Raw genomic sequence first — 23,526 nt, 5'->3', positions numbered from 1 at the left:
AGTGGTATGTTTCCCTGGCATGTTTATTAAACACTCAACAGATTTTCACAACAGCATCAAATGTTATTTTATGACATCAAATTTCCCTTACTAAGGAAAAAATGACAATTACAAGTTTGGTAGATTTGGATTATTTCTTCATGTTTTCTGGGGGTAAAACCAGTGTCCTCACTCATTTTTTTCTTCTTTGTCATTTCCAAGTTTATCTGATTTCATTTTCTTTACCTCTTCTCTGGCCATGTGTCCCCGGAAGGCTGCTTGGATTTTGAGAGCAGCAACTTCCTCTTTATTCTTCTCAGAAGAATCCTTCATTGAAAGGAGAAAAAGTAAAAGACTTCTGAACAACTTGTATTTTTGATGCCAAAAATATATGTCTAAATTTAATCAATTTAGGGATACAACCACTTGAGATCTGTTGCTTCCTGGGGAATTTTAATATATTGTCACTTTGTATATGTACCACATGGCAAATGCCAAAATAGCAGGCACTTTGTTTTGACAGTCTTTAATATGTCTCTGCAATAAAAGATTATTGTTAACCTCTTTTTTTTGTCCAAAATGGTTCCTATTTAACAATTTTCTGAGCAATAACAATTTTTTTAATGGGAGGGCAGCAAGCAAGATTCCTTGAAGCATGGTAAAAATGTTACATAGATTAATAAATGAGCTGTTTTGAAATAATCATTATTACATAAGATGGACTAATGTTAATGTTTTAATTTCTAAATGATTAGCTAATCAAAATCATATATTTAATAGTGGAATGCCAAAGAGAAATTCATTTACTTCAGTAATGTCAGGTTTAACATGGTTGACTGAACTTTGGCATATAGCTTTTTTTTTTTTTTTTTGCAGTACCAGGGATTGAACTCAGGACCTTGTGCTTGAGAGGCAGGCACGGTGCCACTGAGCTAAATCCCCGGCCCGGCTTATTCTTTTTCTTCTTCTTTTTTAAGGCATAGGTATAACTTACAGATAGCAAAATGCATAGATCCTAAATATATAACTAAACAGATATATAGCTCTTAATATATCTTCTTAAACTATAAAAATGATACACACATGTAAAAAAATATCAAATATCACTTGCAGTAAAAAGTTTTCTCCACCTTCCCAAATCCTGCTCTGAAGAGGAAACCATTATTATACATTGGGTGTGTATATACACACAGACACACAGACACACACACACATATGTATGTATATATATCATCCAAAATTTCTACTTATACAAATATATTCATATGAATGCCTTTTTATTTTAAAAATGAGATCACCGTGTTGTGCAACTATCTTTTCAATGTAACAGTACTTTGTCTTTCTTTTTCTATATTATTATTTATCTCTGCCCATTCTTTTTTATGACAACACTGCATTCCACTGTACTGACATACTTTTTTTTTTTTTTTGTACCAGGGATCGTACTCGGGACCTTGTGCTTTCGAGGCAGGTGACGGAACCACTGAGCTAAATCCCTGGCCCATGTACTGACATACTTTGATCTATGCACTTAAATCTCCTATTGATGAACCTTGGGTTGTTCAGTCTTCTCCCATCACATCCCTATAACAATGACAGTCTTTAATATCTCTTCAAATTTAGTTTTTAAACCTTTAAATGCAAACAAAATGGTATAAAATGACCAATGCCCTCAATTGAGCAAGCAATTATTCTCAAGTTGGAAATCAATGAAATTCTAACTCGAACTCATGAAAACCTATGTAAGGGCACCTATGAAAGACATAAGGAAATGACACTCCTTCTGTCTTCTTTGATCTCATTGCATCTGATGCCAATGTTAGGCTTATTGGTTGTATTGATAAAATTCTGGAATAACGTAAACATTATAGGAAAAAGCTGTGTCTAACCAAGTGAGAAGTAAGGTGTCCCTTGAGGGGCATGTCCATTTTAGGTGTCAATTATTGGGTAAGAAACTAGGACATTAGGACATGAAAAGGAACTCAGAAGTTTGGCTTCTGACATTGTAAAGAGTGAGTACTTTCTTCCTTGGCCTGGTCCTCCTGAGTCTGGATTATGAAGAATATAGGCAGTAGTATGCTAGTGTTTTAACACTGGGCTCTCCAGCAAAAACAAACAGAAAACAAGTGAGAGAATTGCCACTCATAGCGTTCTCTGTGCTCTGCAGTTCTGATGAAGAAGACTGGTTGATGAAGACTATATGGGATTAGCATCAGTGACTTCAGCTGGGTTCTTAACAGAAGTTCAAAGTCTCAATCCCTACCCCAGTTTACAAATCAGAGGTTAAATCTTAACTTGGTCCCTGGAAGTAATTTGTAGGTACATTAAAATTTGAGAACACTAGCTGTGCATAGCGGCTTGGATCTGTAGTCCCAGGTACTAAGGGGGCTGAGGCAGGAGGATCACTTAAGACTAGGAGGAGGTCAGGGCTAGCCTGGAAACATCATGAGACCCTGTCTTGAACAATAGTAGTAATAAGGAGAAAATAATAAAAATTGAGAACATTATTCTATACAACTGAGATAATACCATTAGCCATAAGACACTAGCTTTTAGTTAGAATTGAAAGGAATTAACAAAGTTCAAGTTTCTTTTTTTTTTCTTTTTTTGTGGTACCAGGGGTCAAACTCAGGACCTTGTGCTTTTCAGGCAGACTCAGCACCACTGAGTCACATCCCCAGCCCTAAAGGTTCAAGTTTTGATGTTCTTCAGTAGATTTGAGGAATGTTCTGGAGAGGTAGGTCTCAATTATTCTGTGAGTTCAGAAGTGAAGTTCCATCTGTCTGTACCTGCATATATGGGTGTGTTCTTATTTATTTCTATTTTACTAGAGTCTCCGTGCTCATGTTTTATTTGTATTCAGATTTTGTTAAAATCAAAGGAATAATGTTGAAAATGTTATATCCTTCTGTTAAACAGCAATTTCAAGGTGTTTTTCTTTTATTTTGAATTCTAAAGGCTTTAGATGATTCACTTACTTGTCCTTAGATTTCTGTTTTATGGGTTAGAGAATCTCTTTCCATAGGTGTTGAATAAGTACTGCCTCTCTTTTGGAAGAAGACTTCAATAGCTATATCAAAATTGGCAGAGCTGGTTTCTCTTTTTACATATAAATCACTCTCCACAGCAAAACTTAATTCCTTAGTTGTTAATCTATAAACTTCATTAAAAAGTCAACTTCACACTATGGAACATGATGGCATTTATTACTATTTTAGAAATTACTGGTACTTTTTAAAAAAATACTTTCTTCAGAACTCATTACCACATCTTATCAACTTTTAGTAGGGGACAATTGTCTGCTTTTAAAAGAAACAAAATATATACACATTCCAAAAACAGAGAAGCAACGTTTTTACTAACTCCTACATCTTTGATCGTTGTTAATACATATTCCCTTGAGCATTTTCACTTACTTCTTCTTCCAATGTATTTTTCTTGTTAAAAGATAAATACATATTTAATTCTTCCTACTTCTTAATAACTCAATTTCTAATTATCTAAGCTGTTTGATCTTAGCCTTTGTTATTTTGAAAACACTGCCTATTTGACCCTCTCCTCTAGGACCAACAAATATCTGAGAAACATAAAGCTGAGCAAGAAAAGTACCAAACATCTCTCTTTACATTTCTACAAAGAATGATACTGCTGTTTATTTTTTTTGGTTTTTGTTTTTTTTTGTACTGGGGATTGAACTTGGGTACTTGCGCTTGTGAGGCAGGTGTTAGAACCACTGAGCTAAATCCCTGGCCCTGATATTGTTGTTTAAAACTGTATTCCAAATATGAATCAGTCTATTATCTATATTGTTAAAATTATAATTTTGCTTTCTAGGTTAACATTAATAATAAACTAATAGGTAGATCATTTTCAGCCATGCCACTTATAAAGGAAAACTCATTCTTTCCATTAAAAATAAAATCTTAGATTTAGGGATATAATTCAGTGTACAGAGCATGCCCAGTGAGCACAAGATCCTGGGTTCAATTCCTGTCACCAAAAGAGAGTAAAATTTAAAAAATACAAATGAGTAAAATCTTATTTTTGAAGAATGTCAACGGACAGAAAATCTCCTGAGGGGAAAAGCAGTCTTGATCTTTCAGATTTATCTTCCACTTTGGGAATTTTTCACTAATTGTTACCTATCACCATCACAATGGCAAAGGCTCAGAGGTAACAAAAGAAAAACCAAAGAGAATTTCATACAGCCAAGGAAAATGTCTTTACACAATGTGATTTATTCATCTTCCATGCATAGCCATTTGCAAATAATGCTTTGCCACCTGACAGCATGCATCCATGGCACTGAGGCACCAGCAAGTCCACCCTATTCAGTAGTGTGTGAAAGCCAGCATTCAAGAGATAATTGTGCATGTCTTTACCCAACTGCATATTCAGTGATATTATTTTAATAGCTTGAAATCAGCCAGTTGGGAATATTAAGACTATGAAAAACACTACAAATCAGGGTTTGTTTTTTGTTTGTTTTTGCTGGAGAGTCCAATGTTAAAACACTAGCATACTACTGTTTATATTCTTCAGGAGGACCAGGCCAAGGAAGAAAGTATTCACTCTTTACAATGTCAGAAGCCAAACTTCTGAGTTCCTTTTCATGTCCTGATGTTCTAGTTTCTTACCCAATGATTGACACCTAAAATGGACGTGCCCCTCAAGGGACACCTTACTTCTCACTCAGTGAGGCACAGCTTTTTCCTATAATGGTACAAAATGGAATCATACTAGATGCAAAGGCAAGATACTGATTCTCTATGTGCAATGGGCACCTTTAATTTAGGGCTGATCTTTCTTTCTTTTTTGAGGAACCTTGTTTGAGAAAGGTTATCTTTGAAGATACTGCTAATGACAAAGGTAGGTTCAGTCTCTGAGGAGATCAGCTTTATAGAGAAAAGTATACTGATAGGTCTTCCACTACCTCAGCAGCCATTACGTATAGTAGCTGCCCTCTTCCTATGGTGCCTTGCCCCCTTCCCTGTGTGACGTCATGCCAAGATGGTTGCTCCCACCAAAGAACAAACCCTTCTTCCCAGCATGCCCCTGGTCCCACCTAGAGAGTAACCTAATACTCGCTCACCTCCTACCATCTAGTAATGTCACCGGCTCCTCCACTCCCTGATCACTACCTCACTCAAACCCGCCTCAGCCCCTATGAACCACACCCCTGTCTCTATAAAAGACTCTCCCTGCCCCGGCCATGTTGCTTTTGTCTCTCCTTTGTTCAGAGACAGCCCGGCAGATCTATTCCCCTAATAAAGGCTTGTTGTGGCCTGGTCTGGTCTTGGTCTTTGGCACTTTTACCTGACATATACCATTACCATTTGCTAATTCTAATTTGACTTTTTTCTAACATGTCAATGATAATAATTGAGCTAATAGTATTTATTTATTTATTATTTATTTCAGTACTGGGCATTGAACCCAGAGCCTTCACTCTGAGCTACATCTCTAATCCTTTTTATTTTTATTTTGAGACAGAGTCTCCCTAAGTCAGTAAGTTGCCCAGCCTAGGCTGCAATTATGGGCATGTCTGACCATACCCAGCTACAAATAGTGGGTTTTTAAAAATAAAATATTCATTGATTCATTCAACATGGTATTTGTTGAGTATCTGCTCTTGCTAAGCATGTGAAAAATAAGAGTGATGATTCTATAACTTTTAAGCACCTTCCTGTTGATCATCTTTAAACTAAGTATCTGTACTGGATTCAGATACTTTAGAAAAGAATTTCTCACCAGAAAAAGCATAATTAAAAAGTTTTAATAAGTTATCTGTAATACCTTATACAATTCTCACAATTTGAGGGAGATTCTAATAATATTTTATAGATAGAATAAATAGCCAAATCCAATAAATTCACAGGACTATACCTTGAATGCCTGGTTGTTATGGAAGCGGTCATCTATCTTAGCTCCCCGTTCTGCTGGATCAAAGTTGGTTTCTAAATAATAAAAATATAATAATTTCAGACTATTTTGAGCTCATTAAAATAAAAATAAAGGAGTAATGCAAAATGAGTTTCTTGTTTCAAATCACAGGTTCTTTATTGACAGGTAAAAATTGACTTATGTGTCCATCAACAGATGAGTGGATAAAGAAAATGTGGCATTTATACACAATGGATTACTACTCTGCCATAAAGAAGAATTTGAGTCATTTGTAGGAAAATGGATACATCTTGAGACCATAACATTATGTGAAATGAATCAGACACACAAGCTTAAATATCACATGGTTTCTCTTATATGAGAAACCCTAAGCATAAATAATGATAGAACCAAAATTCTTAATGACATTGTACATAGCTAAGTACTCCAGACAATAACCAGTGATCATTAATACATGATGACAATTAGACATTGGTGATCCTTGTAGATACTTAACAAAAGTACTAGAAAACATAATTTCTTCTTTAATAGAATTTATAACAAAACAGGAAAGAACAAATGTCAATATTTAAGTAGAGACACTTATAAATATGTACCAGTAAAAATGAGTGCTTTTTTCCATAACAATTTCCCTAACTTTTCATTATGGAAAATTTCTAACTCAGTAGAGAGATAGTATTAAACCCCTATATTTATAGTACCTAGATATAACAATTGTCAACGCATGATTTATTTTATTTTATTTTTACCCTTTTATTCTGGTTATTTTCCAGCCTTTCTTCTGATTATTTTCAAGCCAATCCCAAGCATCCTACTATTTTATCTACAAATATTTATTTCAGTATGTATTTCTAAGATACACTCTTTTAAAATATAACCACATCATTATCACACCTAAATATAATTCCTTTATTTTAAATTTTATTGGTACAATTTAGATTTACATAATGATCACCACATTTATCATAGGGAATTTGTACCTTTACATGATGTATCTTTTTTAATGTTTTTTTTTTTGGTACCGGAGATCGAACTCGGGACCTTGCGATTGTGAGGCAGGCAGCGGAATCACCGAGTTAAATCCCTTGCACTAATAATAATTCTTTAATATCACTAATTGTCCAAATCTCCCCATTGTCTGATATATGTAGTTTTACTTATTGATATTTTGATTCAAAATAGACCTACCAAAATAGGCACAGTTGTTGTTACGTGTTTTAAATTGCTTTTAATGGAAAGCCCCAATCCCCTCACTTTTCCTTGCAATTTATTTGTTGATAAAGCTGGGTCATTTTTACTTTGGAATTTTCCAGTTTAGATATTTCTATCTCCATGGTGGCTTTTAAGAAGATCCTTTGCCATAGAATTTCCTACAGATTGGTAGTGAGACCTATAGGTTTGATATGATTCAATTTTGATTTTTTTTTGGTGGCGGCAAGAATACTTGATTGATAGTGGTGTGTGGTCCTGTCAGGAGATTAATAATATGTAGTTTTCTTTCTTATAATTTTATAATTATCATTAGATAATTTGTTTAGGGGTTGGTTGCATAATGCTAATATTCTAACTTAATCATTATTTGTTTATTTCTGGAGGACTGAATAAAGAAAATAGTTGGCCCATCAACTATATGGTTACCCTGAAATAACATTCTTACAGCAAAGAAAGTTTAAAGGTTTTATTTTTTCCTTTTATTTATCAGTTTTCAGATTAGGTTGTTGGTTACCTGGAATCCTCTCAAGGTGATCAATGAGTGATGAATTTTATTTATAGCATTATGAATTTATGAATATTTAACAAATTGGATAAATTCCAATGCATTGTATTTCTTCTTTTTTTTTTTTGTACTGGGGATCGAATCTTGCGCTTGCACAGCAGGCAGCGGAACCACTGAGCTAAATCCCTGGCCCTTGTATTTATTATTCTTATTGATGCTCTGATTGTGTAAAATTTGGCCAGTGGCAGCTTACTCCTTAGTCCTTTGCAAAAAACTCTAGTAATTTTTGAGAATATTCTTGTTTTCTGGTATAATGAGATGGTCAGCCTTATTGTAGAATCATGTATATATCTGGCCATTAGCTAGTACTGCAAGAAGGCCTAGTTCCTGGAAAATGGTATTCAGACATGACAATGTAGTGTTTAGGTGTCCACTGATATGGGGTTGGTCATTGTTTTGAGGCCTTGTTAATGTATGGAACTATAAACTACTTCTTTTAGTTTTTAAGAGAAAACATCATGAGTTCATATGGATATTTTTCAATTCAAATTTAGAATTATAGAATTTTCTTAACCTCTTTTATTTTCATAATTGTATATCACTTTTCCTGCACCAAAAATCTTTTTCTTAATAACACTAGCATAGTTACTCACTTTATTCTACAATATATATAAAAGAATAATTTCTAGGATAACTCTGTGTGTTCATCAGCTCTATAAAAAATACATGAGGTAAATCAACTTAAAAAAGAGGAAAGGATTATTTTGGCTTACAATTTTAGAAGTTTTAGTCCACACCCAACTGGCCCTCTTGTTTGGGCCTGTGGGTACACAGTACAACACGGCAGAAGTATATGGTGGGGAGGCCTGTTTACCTCATGGCTGAGTGCAGGAGAGAGGAAGAGACAGGCGTGCTGCAATCCCTTTCAAGGGCACACCTCCAGTGAACTAAAATCTCCCACTAGGCTTCACCTCCTAAAGGCTCTACCTCCTTCCAATAGCATCACAAACTGGGGACGAAGCCTCTAACACTTAAGGCTTTGTGGGAGATTCCAGATCCAAGCTACAGCACTCTAGTATAGTACTGCAGTGGTGCCTCGGTTCATGAATCTAATTTGTTCTACGATTTTAGAAAAGATGGCAACGTTTGTGTTTGTGTGGGAAAGATGACCATGGTCATGTTTGTCACCTGATGCAGAGTTTGCAAATGAAAACAAAATTCTGCCAGATGCTTCTGTTTGCAAACCAAATTGTTTCCAAACCAAAGTGTCTGTGAACCAAGGTACCACTGTTTTATTTATTTATTTATTTTGGAACTGGGGATTGAACTCAGAACCTTGTGCTTATGAGCCAGGTGGCAGCACCACTGAGCTAAATCCCTGGGTCTTTAACAATGACATTACTGAAAACAGTTTAAGTTTTTTTAAAGCTCATTTTACTTTTAGGATATATCCATCATGGCTGTATAGTCAAATTATTTTATATAGTCACTTGAAATAATTCCTTTCTGTGTTTTTATGTTACCTACTCAATATTAATTAATTTTTTTTTGCTTTTAAATTTTAGGAACTGGTTAACAATTTTTAAATTTAATTTTATAGCTATGCTAAATATTAATGAACCCAAATTCAAGACATAATCTATTCTGTTCCCTCTATCCTGTTCCCTTTTCTCTAAAGAAAAATATTAATTTTAAAAGATTTACTCTTACATTTAAAGCTATAAGCCATTATATTTTCATATCAACTTTTGTTAAATAAATAGTAGCATAATAAACCCACTTACTTCCATCTTTTTTCACTGATTCCTGAAGATCGTTGCCTAGCATTATCTAGAGATCTTCATTTTTTTTTTTACAGCTGTATGTTATTTCACTGTGTGGATGTAGTCTTAGTTTATTAAATCAGTTCCCTATTATGGGATTTGTGCCTGTAGCTCAGTGTTACAGTGCTTGATGAGGATGTCTGAGACTCTGGGTTCTATCCTCAGCATTGCAAAAACAAAAACAAAAATCCCTATTACAGATATTTAGGTTGTTTCAGCAAATAATGATACAAGGAAAAGTGTGGAGATTGGACTTCTGTGACAAAGGCTGTGTCAAAGGTTAAATATGTATATAATTTTGGTGGATGCTGTTGAGTGCTCCTTGAAGTCGTACCATTTGGGTTCTCCACCTGTAATGTATATGTGTACTTATTCCCCTCAGCCTTGCCTACAGAGTATGTTGGCAAACTTTTGGCGTTTTGCCAATATGGTGGTGGGTGGTTGTTGGTTGCTCAGTGTAGCTTTGATTTGGACTTCTGTTATTATATCTCAGTTTGAGTAGATTTTCATATGTTAAGGGCCATTTGTATTTATTTTTGTCTGAACTATTTGTTCATATCTCTTGTCCATTTTTTTCTGTAGGGTTGTTATAAGTATATGTAACACACTATTTTCACAAGCTCTTAATTTATTAGCTTTATTAACCCACAGGGATAGAAATTGCAAATATTTTTTCTCAGCTTGTCATTTGTGTTTTCATTTTCCTTATGATGCTTTTTGTCATGTAAAAGTTTACTTTTTTATGTTGTCAATTCTTTCAATCTGTTCCCTAATTGCATCTGGAGTTTTGAAGTAATTTAAGCAACTTAGCTAGCAAATTTTTTCTTGTTTTATGTTATAGTGAAATTCATCCATATTTTCTTCTAGTAGTTGTATGGTTTCTTTTTAAAAATGTATAAATCCCCCCCCAAATACATAAATCCTCAACCAATTTGGAATTTATTCTAATATATGATACCAGAAATTGATCCAATTTTATTTTTTACTATCTTTATCTCAATATAATTTAAGAAGTCCACTTTCCTTTAGTGATTTGATATCATTTGTATCATAATATTGTATACTGTTTCCTGTCACATATATAAAAAATAAGAATAATCACCACCTATGAAGGAGGATAGCAATGCAATTCTTGCATTGTGGGAGACTGGGCTAGAAATCTATGATTATTTTGCCTTTTTGGAGAGACTAAATTCTGACTGTTGGATAATGCACCTTAGGTTGATATGTGTGGAAGTGGTGTAGTGCTTAAAATTTTTTCAAATGGTTTTATCCATTGTTTATTAGAGAGTTAGTATTCTGAGGCTATTATCACCATCAATTGCTTTTATTACTGTGATCCAGTAACAATGACTCAAATGTTCCTGTAATGGAATGTTTCTGAGTTCTAAAATTAAATAAATGACTAAAGACTTTTTACTGTGTGGATTTGTAAAATTAATGTTATAATAACAAAAATTAAGGTAATGTTGATGACAACTCACCTCTTTTTCCAAGAAATTTATCTTAATAATCTTTTCCTCCTAAATACTGTTTATCAAATGATTTTAGTGGAACTTACATTTTCATATTGTTCAACAAATATCCACCCTGAATGGATTTGAAAAAGAGCAGTAATAGTCAGGAAACTGGCAGAGATTTTGAGCTTTGCAAGGGCAGGACAAAGGGGTGGAGCTGGACAGAGTGTATGGGTGTTGCTTTAATTCTGGCTTTGTGTTAGGTTTCCTCCCTCTGTGAAATGGTTTATAATGGAATGTCTGTTTGCCTGTGGATATTTCTGGTTACATTTACTACTCTGTTGGAATACCATAATGAAAAGAAATGATAACAATAGCTTATACAAAAATGGTTGTGCCAGTCAAGAATAGGTTTTTAGAACAAACTGGAAACTAATAATTCCATTTTGACCACTGGGTCAGTACTGATAGTCATAAACTTTCAAGACCTTGGATTTGAAAATTTTTAGTTATGGAAGTGAAGGAACTTTGCTTTGGCTCCCAACCAAAGAGTTACTGTTAGCATGGATTTTAGTCTCTGTGCAAGATGGGACTTTGAAAGTATAAAGAATATAAATTACCTTCCCAAGCTGGCAGTTCACTTTTCAAAGCAGTTTGTCGCTGTGCCTTTATTGAAGAACAGTATCATATACCCCAGTGAATACCAATTTATTTAGTCTAAGGAGTGTTGAATTATTTTTATAACACTTATAATACTTTCAAATGAGAAGAATAAAAATTTAAAGAAAACTGCAAATTATCTTCTCAGAAAGAATAGACAGTCAACTGATGGAGATGCATAAGAACAATCTGCTGAGGGCTGGGGATTTAGCTCAGTGGCACCACACCTGCCTTGCAAGCACAGGGTCCTGAGTTCAATCCCCAGTACAAAAACAAACAAACAAACACAACAACAACAAAACAATGTGCTGAAAAGTGGAGGGTATACTGTATGATTTTTTTCAGTTCCAATCCACATTGTATCATAAATACAATGAAGGAGGTCAGAAGAATAGTAATATTGAGTACTGTGAAACTAATTTAAGAGAAGCTGTTAGAGGGACATATTATTTCAAATAGCATGAACTGTTATTTGAAGCCACCTGGTTCATACAAGCTTTCTGTAGAATGGACATGGTCTTAGGTTTTGCCATAACCAAATACTTAGTTTCTTATTTAAAAACTTACTCTCTCTTTTCTCAAGAAGTTTCTTAAAATACGCTGCTGCAAAAGCTGGTATATTGTCCGGTTGCTCCCTCAGAATCTCACGTGTGAGCCCTTCAAGAAGATTCCCAAATCCTTGTGGAATTTGGAGGTATGTGTTGGAGAATGGAATCGACATCTCCTTGGGAAGAACTGTCTGTGGTACCTAGAGATTCATTAAAGAGTACTGTCTAAGTTTATCTGATTTTAATCACATAATCACAATTATGACAACTTATTTCTGAGGCCCAAATTTTCTGGACTTCAATTCCTTTTTTTCCCCAACAGAACCCAAATCTATTCGTTTCTTCTACAGCATTTTGAATTCCTCATTATGCATTAGAATATCACAAATACAGACTCATTCAACTGGCTAAATAATTTTCTAAAAATTACAGAACCAGAGTGTTCACTATGACACTATTTTTTTCTGTTTTCCTTTCCTGAAAAGCTGAGGGGTTTTTGTTTTTTTTTTTTGTACTGGGACTTGAACTCAGGACGTTGTGCTTTCGAGGCAGGCAGCGGCATCACTGCTCAGGGTATTTTTTGCTATCCATAATTATCTAGTGGGAATAATGGTTAAAAAGCTAGTTTAATTAAATTCATTATCAGTTGCTCAGAAGACCTGTTTAAGGTTTAAAGAAATTTAAAAGTAGGAACTAGTCCTGGTTCTACAAATTCTTCTAACTTGTTGAATAAGTTTCACAATCTTTTCAGTTGCTACCTCTGAAGCATGACCTATGTGTTTTGAAGCACTTTTGTACTCTGGAATGGGGTTGAGGAGGGGAAGGAGAAGGTCATGATTTTGAAATCCCAGCCTCCAAACTTGTAGAATTCTTCTATTTTCTGGTATGGTCTTGACCAGGGCTTCTACTGTCTTGGGATACAAGAGCTAGATTAAGGGTGGATTTCAAGCAGTAGGTTGGGCTACTGAGTATGAAAAGAATACTGAGTGGCCCGTTGGGTTTGTATGAAGTGTGTGTTGATGCCCAACACAGGTGAAGCCATGGCTGGCGAGCGTGTTGGAAGACAAGAGTGTTTAAAGAGGCTAAATCTGTGGAGGTTCTCTCCCTTACTCCCTCTCTCTCTTTCTTTCTTCTTAGGTACTGAATCATTTTAGGGGTGTGAAATAAATTGGCGAGGCTCTGAACTGAGCTGGGGTGTGAGGATGGACAGAGGGAGGGGAAGACAGGTCAAGGATTTCAGACTCTTGACTAATAGGCTGCCTTGGTGTTTGGGGTGTGTTGGGACGCTGAGAGAATAAGAGAAAAGGCGAGGTCTCAGAGTTGGAGAGGAAGTGCGGGAAACCACCTTACCTCTTCTTTCTCCCCCAGCTGTTTTCAGAGGGTTAGAATTGTTTTTTCTCGTTGCTGGGTAACCGTTTCTTTAAAAACTACGGCGGCCGAGAAGGAGAGAAAGGCACCTCGCTTTGTGGCTGCGGTAAGTTTCTAGGACAGCTCCGGGAGAGGGCGGGGTCGGCGTCCCTGGCCCCGGCCTTCCGCAAAGGCCCCGCCCAAAGGCCAGCAAAAGCCCCGCCCCTCCTGGCACTTATCGGGAGTAGCAAGCTACGGATGCCGGAAGCATGGTTGCCCCTGCAACTGTGTTTGGGCTGGTGCTGCCTTTAATCCTGTGGGCGGACAGAATTGCAGGTGAGGCAGATTGTCCCTGCCATACCCCGGCCCCTCAGCCAGTGCTGCCTCCGAAGTCCCGCGTCCGATTTGGGAACCTGACTCGATTCCTCTGTCAAGGTCGGGAAGCGATCTTCTCCGGCCCGGCCTGGGTCACGTGTCTGCAGGGCCAGAGCCCTGGCGCCCCTGCTTTCCCCACCTCCACCCGCCCTTAACCCGGCACCTGAGGGGCAGAGGGAGAGTTCCGCTGATCTGAGTGGGAAGGTGCAGACGTGCCCGACCGAGGGCCTCAGGGGAGCTCGGAGGGAGGGGGGCGAACCTAGTTAGATAATATTTGAAAACAGGTGACTGAGTCATCCAAAACATTTCCGCAGCTGCCCCCTCAGTGGTGCCCTCGGGGAGGGTTTGCAGCAGGCTAAGTTCCTTTCGGGAATTACATTTTACTAGTTTTAAATGGTTATTAGGGCTAAGAAATACAACCCCCTCACTAGCTCAGAATAATTTAAGGCTCAGCTTTGATTTCGGGTGCTGCCTGGAGATATTGGTGGTGGGGAATAATGCGCAGCAGCGTTGGGGAGGGAGAGGCTGACTCACAGTGGTTATTGTGCAGGTCAGAGGCTGTCACCTGAATACCCTGAGCTGGACACTGCGAGAGTGGAGAGGCCAGAAGTAAATGCAGAGTAAAGTGATAAGTTTGAACTCCCCACACCCTTTTCTTCAAACCACTCAGAGAGGAACTCAAAGATCCCTGTTAAGAAATGAAAGTTGAGGAGGGTGAATAGCATGATTGCTGTTCTACTGAAGCACCTGCAAAATACCAGATTCAAACAAACAGCAGCACGTAAATGTGTCTTAAGAATTCGACAAAAATGCAAACTAGGAGCACTGTGCTTGTCATTTCCTTTCATTCCCACTCATGGACTTTTGGGGTCCATTATAGGAGGTGAGGGGAGGGTAAAGAAGAGAATAGGGCCATTGTTGTATTAGATTTTCTGTTAACGGTTATTAACTTTAATATCAGTATTTTGTCTCCTTCTTTGGATCATTTCACTCAATCACCTTCATTAATTCTGACTATATTTTTCATTCATTCTTCTATACTCTAAATTTCCCTTCCTTCTTACTTAGTTGCGTATCCTGGCATCTTTAAGCCACACTCCCCCTTTGCCCATGTTTATCGTGTAATATTTGAGGTGTGCAAAACTACATGTAACAATGAGACAAGGAAATGACCTATCAGCTTACCACCCAGTTTGAGAACTGTGACATTGAGTTTTGTTGGGACAGCAGTGGACTCCTCAGTGTATCTGCCAGGCCCCACTGGAGGTGACCACTGTCCCAGTTTTGTTGGTTCACTTGTAATGACAGTTTCTGTCCTACTGCACTCATTGTATTTCTCCTCCAACCCCAAAATGAAGGGAGAAATTGAAGACCTAAAAAAAAAGTTCAAATATTAATTGTGTCTTGGGTGTTACCCAGCAGTCTTGCAGTCTCATCTTCTTTTGTCCATTGCTCAATTCCATGGTAATGTTCCACTGTCTAATCAGGTTGGAATTTGTGCTTTGTTAACAGGGAATATGATTTTTCATGGATTTAGCATCATTATCTAACCACGGCATAGTGGAAATTAGAATAATTTTAGAATCAGGTGACTGGTTTTAGCCCTGTCATAAACTATCTTTTTTTGTGTGTAATTTTTGGTACCGGGATCGAACTGGGAACCTTGTGCTTAAGAGGCAGGTGGTGGCACCACTGAGCTAAATCCCCGGCCCATAAACTACCTTGTGATTTGAGGCCAGTCGAAGTCTAGTGTCTGCAGTGTCTTTAGCATTGTACCTGCCAGAGTAAAACTCTCTAGAAGAATGTAAGCACCCTGCTGGTAAATTTTTTTTATCTATTGTTGTTATTTTTCTGTTTTTTTCTCTATCACTGTTATTTCTCCAATGCCTAAAATAGTGCCTACTGTGTAGCACACATCAATAAATATTTGCTGTAATTAATGAACATGAAAGCCTAGGTCTTAGTCTGTTGATCAGGAATATGATCATACTTCTTGATCAGTAATCAATGTGATTATACCATGATTATAAAGATCTACCTCTAAAATTCTTTAGGCCAGCATAAAGCCATGCATAGAGGCTCAGTAAGCATGTGTTGGTGAACACAGACTGGCTTGAAAAGGTATTCCCCAGCTTGTGGGCTTCAACCTGAACACACAAATAGGCAAGCGGCAGGGCCAGGGATTTAGCTCAGTGGTTCCATCACCTGGCTCGCAAGCACAAGGTCCCAAGTTTGATCTCTGGTACCAAATAGACAAGCAGCAGCCAGTTTTCTTCTCCCCATCCCTCCACTTTCAGCTTCTCCCTACTGAGTTCTTATTTATAACTTATTTTGTTCGATATGAAGCACCTACCCAAGACAGGGCCCATCCCACACATGTGCCTCCTGTTTCCCCCAACAGGCTGCCAACCTTCTTATGCAATTCTGGCTGTTGTGGTCTCCTGGTAGAGTATTTTGCTCATGGTAGTTGTGTATCTCCAGCTTGGTGGGCCTTCTGGGTGATCTTTAATTATCATGTAGATTTCATGATGAACCAGTTCAAGGGAGAGAAAGAGCTGAGGAGTTTTAGGGTCTGGGCTGTTATTCACAGAGCAGTCTAAATAGGCCACCAACCTTTTGGAGGAGACCCCATTAGCTATACTGCCCTGTTAAATATGGCCTAAGGGGCCCTCATTTGCAGCTTCCGGGGAGGAAAATGTCAGCCTTGTTAATTCTAATTCTCTTTCCTGCCCATCATTTTTGCTTAAAACTCTTAAAAAAAACCCAACTTAGCCTTGTAAATTATTTTCTTTCAGGGATTTTTTGGGGTCTGTTTTGTTCAGACAAATCTGGACATAAGTTTTATTATTTTTTTCTTGTTAAGTGTTGATAAGGAGCTCACTGACATCACTTGGATCAATGCTTGTTATTAAAAAATACTTCAGTATAGGCTGGAAGTTAAAAATAGGAATGAGCTCGTTAAAGTGAGTTCTTATTCAGTCTTGTTAGTGATTCTCTAGAATAGAATGCACAGTTTCAAAAAAATAAAAAAAATGCAGTTTCAAGTGTGCTTCCTTTTTTTTTTTTTTGTATAATTTAGCTTGGGAAACAGATATAATTGTGATATAAGATCTTTGTCTAGACTTTTGACCTGTCTTTCATTGACCTTATTTTTGAGTCTTGCTTTATCTGAATTTACCTGTGAAGGAAGAAGACTTGTCAAGGATATTTATGAATGCAGTACATTGGATCATCAAAAAACTAAAATAAGGGGAATTCTTTGAAGGAAATTAGCATTGGTAGGATGGAAGGGAAGGAAATAAGAGGGGGAAAATATTAGAGTAGCTTTGTTGGAGGAGGCATATCTCTTTATTTCCAGCTACTAGGAGTGGGCGTGGTAATGGAAAATCTGGGAGGGAAGTGGTTTATTTTTCACATAAACACCATCTGTGGGGTACATGAAAGGTGCATTTTGGTGATTTGTCGGGGAGAAAGTCAAGTACCGGGGCCAAGTTTGAGAACAGGGAAGATCAAGAGCTCTGAAGGGGAGGGAAGAAGGCAATGGTGGTACATTGGTTGCCCCTGGCTGTTGGAATTTTCCTTAGTGGTCATCTTTTCCTATGAGGCATATTGTTGGAATCTGTTCTTGTTATGTTGCTTATCTAACTAGGAGAAATAAGGTCTAGTTTGAGGCTAGAAGGATTGAGTAAACTCAGATTCTTTTGTATAAAGACTGTACTTTGCTGTTTCACCAGATCAGTTGATGACAAATCTCCCTAATGCTGCTTCCCTAAGTGTTTGTTAAATTTTTTAGGTATTGGTTTTCGCTTTGCTTCATACATTGATAATTATATGGTGCTGCAGAAGGAACCTGCTGGAGCAGTGATCTGGGGCTTTGGTATACCTGGAGCCACAGTGACAGTGTCCTTGTGCCAAGGTCAGGAAACCATCATGAAGAAAGTGACCAGTGTGAAAGGTAAGGCAGCCCAATCTCTGTTCAGCTACTGTCTTCTTCTGCCACCTGCTGGATTAATTGAAAATGAATGCTTATGTTCCAGCTTGGGCCATCCATCTCTCTCACCATCCATCCATCTACTCACCCATCCATCTGCAAAAGTTTATTTACTGTGTGATAGGCACCAAAGATAGAAAAATAAGGCTCAGTCAAAGCCCCTGTGGTCAAGAAACTCATGGAACAGTATGAATTGAAATCAAGTCACATAGTAGTGTGATAAATGCTATGATGAAGGTGTGTTTGGCATGTCATGGGATGCAAAAGAAAAACATCTAACTCAGATTGGGTGGCATGGGAAGGTTCCTGCAGAAGGTGATATTTGAGCTGAATCGTACATAAAAGAGAGGAAGCATGGAGGTGTAGCTAAGAACCTTAGCTCTAGAATTCACTGTCTGGAGTCAGCTCCTGACTGTCATTTATTTATTTTATTTTATTTTCTTTTTGGTACTGGGGATCGAACTTGGGTCTTTACGCTTGGGTAGCAGGAGGCAAAACCACTGAACTAAATCCCCAGCCCTCCTGACTGTCATTTAATGGCTGCATAACCTTGGACGTGTTATTAAGCATATGAAGATAGTCATATGGAATTATGAATATTAAATGAATTAACACTGTAAGATATTTAGAACAGTGCGTAGCATACAGTAAGTGCTGAATAAGTTTTAACAGTCAGTATTGCTACTACTATTTTTATTTAACCAGTCACTCAAATATTTATTGAGTGCCTACTATGTGCTAGATACTGTGTTAGGTACTGGTGACTCAGTGATAAGCAAAACAGATGTGGCCGCTCCTTTAATGAAGGTTGTAGGTTAGGGGAAAAGACAGGAAAATGAGGAGTTATGATTAAGTGATAAGTGCCACGATGAGTAAGGATAAGCTGGGTGTGGTGGTACAGGGCTGTAATCCCAGTACTCTGGGAAGATGAGGTGGGGGATCAAAAGTTGGAGCCTAGACTGGGCAGTTTATCAACTTAAGGAGACCTTATCTCAAAGTAAAAGATAAAAAAAGGGCTGGGGATGTAGCTCAGGCCCTGGCTTTAATCCCCAATACTGTAAATAACAAGATCAGATTGCTATTTTATTTTTTTGTGTTATCAGGGGTTGAATCTGGTACCTTTGCTCTGAGCTACATCTCAAGCCCTTTTTATTTTTTGAGACAGAGTCTCACTAAGTTCTAAATTGCCCAGGCTGGGCTCCAACTTGCAATCTTCCTGCCTCTTCCTCCCAGAGTGCTAGGATTATAAGTGTCAGGTTGTTATTTTAGAAAGATCACATTGGCAGCACTGTGGAAGATGGATTAGAGATCAGTAAGATGGGGTTGTGGGACCTGTTAGCAGACTATTATGAATCCAGGTGGTCCCCGATGAGAGGTTAACCGAAGCGTGTGGCTGTGGAGATGAATGTTCAAGAAGGTGAGAATTAGCAGCCTTCTCCAGCAGGGAGATCTAACACAGGCATCTCTGTCTAGAAGAAATAAAGATGTATAACAGAATGTGTGCAGGAGGGAAAGCAAGAAGTCCCTAGATTCAGGAAGGTGGGGTTGTAGCTGATCTTAGAGGTATCTCTAAAGCTGTGGGATGTACAAGTGAGAGTGAGACAGGTGGGGAGACTCCTGGGAGTGGTGGGGTTAATTATGGAGTTGGTGGATTGGGCAGTGACTAGAATATTTGTATATATAGACAAGGAAGCTGGTGGAAATTTTACTGGCCTCTGGAAGAAGAATTTCCTCTTTAGTTTTGTCAGCATACAGAACTGATTATCCAGAGGCATCCAGATCCTGGTGCTGTGTCTTTATAATTCAGCAAATTCCACTCAGCAAGCATTTGAAATACTATGTGCTAGGCAGAGTTGCAAGGTAAGCATTTCTAGTTCTTGGGTTTTTTTAGACTTTTTAAGGTTAGAATGTTGTTGGTTGAAACTGAGACCTGAAAGGGAAACTACAGTTAAGATGTAGTTGTCTGTTGGTTTAAATGGTATTGGTGACATGCAGGATGTACTGAAAATGAAGAATTCTCGGACTAGCAGTGCTTTCTTTTTGTGCTGTGTTCCTTTTAGTAATGAGCAGCACTGTGTACAAATAGTGGCTCTGTGAGTAAAGGACTTTGGTTTAGAAATCTAAAGAACTGCTGTGGTTCAAAGTGCTAATAATGTTACCTGTAAATATTAAGGAGGCAGAGACTACATAGTGTTGTACTGATACATAGAGAAAGTACATGATATTATGTAACATTTCAATTTTTAAGTTGTTCTTGTGTATTACTTTTAGTAGTCCCCCTACATGCTTGTTTCATGACCAGTACTTGAGGTGAGCAGGGACAAAGCAGGAGGATAGGTTGTGTTGGGAAAGAATGACAGGTAATTGTTAAGAGATGAGCTTCCTTTACAGTGAATGTGAACCTGCTCATTTATCTTAATTTTATAAACACCCACCAAGGACTTACTGCGTACGAAACACTAAGGTAGAAACCTTAGGAAAGTACAGAGACGAATACAAATGGTGCTTGCCCTGGCCAAGCTCATTCTTTCATGCTGTCTTTTCCACCTAGTGGTTTAGGGTCTAGTAATGCTGTAGTTGCTCTACCGAAAAGTGACATGTCAGTTGGAGTTAAAACTAGCAAAACTTGAGAGGATGAAGTGATTCATAGACTGTTGATAATTTCACAGGAAAAGAGGTTGATGCCATCGGTGGTGGTGTTGGTAGATCTATCTCTCTGACTTTCCACATTTATTTACTGTAGAAAAAAGGTTTTTTAGTTTGTGGAGATCAGCAGATGTACTCCAGTGAGAATTTTGTTCTCTCCTGTCCATGAAGGAAAATGGAGAAAGTGTTCTTTGGCATAAAGAAGGTAGACATGTAAGAAAATTCATAAGCAGACAAAAAAATGTCTCTCAAATGAGAGACATTACAGAGGATATTATTGGATGGTTGGCTTCTATTTTAGATTATGATGAGGACTCTAGGACTTTTTAGCAGACTACCTCAATTTGCCACTTTACCTCTGGTAAAATTTAATTTATTACTTATAATCTCCTAGGAAGTGGGAAAAAGTAAGATTTAACAACATAAAGTTTTTGTCCAGCAGAGTAACACTTAGGCATTGGGAAGATTAAAACCTGAAGGATAATTGCAAACATGGTCAGGTACTGGGTCAGTTCAAACCATGTTATCAAGTGAGGCATGGTGCTTCTCTCAGACACAAGGAGGAAAACTAGGGAGAACAAGGTGAATGTGCAGGTGCTAGAATGAGAGTGTATCTGCCTGTGTTTGTCATAATGAGTGAATAGATTCATTTTTCTAACCTAGAAAAATGTAAAAGGCCTAAAACCCTCTGTCCCTGGTTGCAGTGGAAGCATGTGCTCTGCATAACAAGTTACCACAAACTTAGACACTTACAACAACATACCTTTATTATCTCACAGTTTCTGTAGGTCTGAAATCTGGCCATGGTATTGATGCGTCCTCAGCTCAGGTCTCACCAGGCTGAAGCCAAGTGTTGGCCAGGCCATGTTCTTAGCTGGAGGTGTGAGGAGGGAGTGATCTGCACTCAGGCTCCCTTAGGTTGCTGGCAGAATTCATTCCTTTGAGGGGTGCACTTCATGGCAGCATCTCTGCTACTTCATGTCTTTAACTTCTAGACCGTCTGTTAAAGACACTTATTAGGTCAGGCCTAATAAGCTAATCTACATTTTTATTCACTAAAAGTAAAGTGATGAAGGACTTGAATCACATCTGCAAAAATCTCTTCACCGTTTCCATAGAACACAATGTAATCAACAGCGTGACATCTCATCTTCCCCTTTGCCATTTTCTGTTGAGTGGAAGCCAATCACAGTCTGTTTGCCTTTGCAGGAAAGGAAGAATACAAAGCTGTGACTTTGCAGCTTACCTGGGGTATGTCTGCCACAGCATGAAATAGTTTAAGTAACTTGTGTGGCTAGTTTTCCTGACAGGTATTTAAGCTTTTTTTTTTTTGTTGTTCACATTTGGTAGTGGTAGTGTCTTAGTTACTTCTTATGTTGTTGGGACACAATACCCAACACCCACAGATTAAAGTAGGAATGGTTTTGGCTCACAGTTTGTAGGGTTTCAGTCCATAGTCAACTGACTCCAAGGCAGGGTAAGATGGCAGAGAGGTATGGTGGAGGAGAAGCACATTCATGGTATGGCACCAGGAAAGTGGAAAGCAAGGGAGGAAAAAAGGGAGTACACCCTTCTAGGCCATGCCCCACCTCCTCCTCCTGGGCTTCACCTCCCAGCATAGTATTTAGCTATGAACTTGTCTGTGGGTCAATCCACTGATGAGTATCATGCCCCCATGACCTAATCATTTCCCAAAAGCCCCATCTCTGTGTGCATGAGCCTTTGGGGGGACATGTAGATATAAACTATAACAGTTTTGAACTTTAGAATATAGAATAGAGGGCCGGGGATTTAGCTTAGTGGTTCTGCGGCCTGCCTCGCAAGCGCAAGGACCCGAGTTCGATCCCTGGTACAAAAAAAAAAAAAAGAATATAGAATATATATAGCAATAATGCCTTCACCTTCAGACTACTTCTAAAAACCACAGAATCACTTTGCAGCTGGTAAAGAGCCAGAGTTCTGTGCAGAGCAGTGAATAGGGCTGCCTCTTTCAGCTGTATGTTTTTCCTTTTGTGAAGAGAAAGGTCATGGATAATTTTTCTTTTGTTGGCATCTGAGATTTTGGCGCAATAAACTGCAAAATAATTAACATCTGATGTGAACAGCAAAAAGAAAAAAGGAAGAAATCACATTATGACTAATCATGTCTGTAGACACATTATTTTCATTTATTACTTTTGATTATTTGCTTTTCCCATTTTTGAGGTTGCAGTTAACTGGGAGAAGGAGAGAAAATGGAGAAAGAACAATTTTTTATTTATGCCTTTGGCTGGAATATGAACAACAATGAGAAATAGGTCACCAGATATGCTGCTACACATGAAAACATAAAGCCCTAGTCAATTTGCATGGCTTTCTCATCAGTGTAACCCAGGGCTGGGGTTTATTTTCTGTCATTTACTTGATGGAGTGCCTAGCACACAGTAAGCACTCTAAGTCACTGTATAACGAAGGCAGGAAATTAATCTTCCTAGATGGTAGACAAAAGAGTGCAAGGCAATGGAGATTTGAATTCAATGAAAATGAGAATTTACAGAAACCTAGTCCTGGATTGGTAAGAGATTACAGGATAGCAAGTGATTAGGGTCAAGAAGGAGGTACAAGCACAACTGTTGCTCAGAAAACTTCTCAGTCAGCAGAAAGCCAGTTGGATGGTGAACTTGAATCTATATGATGGTGAACTCTTCTGTGGTTAGTGGCTCAAGTTTATCATTTGGACTCAACCTAGTGGACACGATGATTAACATAGTTTCTAAAAGGTATGAATTGGACTTACCTACCTGTGGCAAGCTCTCCTTTGACAAGTCAGTCCTGAACTGAGAAGCCAAGAAAAAGTCATTTCTTCTCATGGAATATGGTGGCTTTTGCCTTTATACTGTAATCTCACCCTGCTTTTGGTCTAAGAACCATCTTCATAGGTGCTGCTTTCTCTCACATATGGTACTTACATAGGAGCAAATCTGTCATTCTACACAAGTTGTCTCTGATTTATGTGACCATTAGTAACCTCTGTAAAGCACCAGTTTCTTCCTCCTTGAAAGGAAGTTAACTCCTAACAGTCACCATTGGATCAGGGGTT

At 38.0% G+C, this 23,526-nt stretch overlaps 2 protein-coding genes across 2 annotated transcripts in view; one reads left to right on the top strand and one right to left on the bottom strand.

Moving 5' to 3' along the window:
• Positions 1-5: 5 nt before the first annotated feature.
• Positions 6-13,623, bottom strand: Spa17 (sperm autoantigenic protein 17). The gene is made up of 4 exons (XM_004874460.4): positions 13,439-13,623; positions 12,108-12,288; positions 5,866-5,936; positions 6-306 (listed from the first exon to the last, which is right to left on the bottom strand). Exons 2-4 carry the CDS (start codon positions 12,259-12,261, stop codon positions 169-171), a joined length of 363 nt encoding a protein of 120 aa, XP_004874517.1. The 5' UTR covers positions 12,262-12,288; positions 13,439-13,623; the 3' UTR covers positions 6-168.
• Positions 13,624-13,641: 18 nt separating this feature from the next.
• Siae (sialic acid acetylesterase) overlaps positions 13,642-23,526 on the top strand; it is a 43,067-nt gene continuing 33,182 nt past the window's right edge. The window contains exons 1-2 of the mRNA XM_004874456.4: positions 13,642-13,771; positions 17,604-17,765. Coding sequence (XP_004874513.1) covers positions 13,705-13,771; positions 17,604-17,765 — 229 coding nt within the window. The 5' untranslated portion in view covers positions 13,642-13,704. The remainder of the gene's footprint in view (positions 13,772-17,603; positions 17,766-23,526) is intronic.

Source organism: Heterocephalus glaber, unplaced genomic scaffold (assembly GCF_053883595.1).
Source record: "Heterocephalus glaber isolate CG9 unplaced genomic scaffold, H.glaber_assembly_v1.0 deba00000006, whole genome shotgun sequence".
Taxonomy (NCBI): Eukaryota; Metazoa; Chordata; class Mammalia; order Rodentia; family Bathyergidae; genus Heterocephalus; species Heterocephalus glaber.
Note: the sequence above shows the minus strand (reverse complement) of the source record. Positions and strands in the feature narration are given on the sequence as shown.

Bases quoted from the DNA above. Each gene is read 5' to 3' on its own strand.
- Spa17 (XM_004874460.4), bottom strand. From the start codon at position 12,261: ATGTCGATTCCATTCTCCAACACATACCTCCAAATTCCACAAGGATTT. The intron at 5,937-12,107 runs GTAAGTTTTTAA...TTTATTATTTAG, and splicing joins ACTTCTTGAGAAAAGAGAGA to AAACCAACTTTGATCCAGCA. The intron at 307-5,865 runs GTATAGTCCTGT...CTTTCAATGAAG, and splicing joins ATAACAACCAGGCATTCAAG to GATTCTTCTGAGAAGAATAA.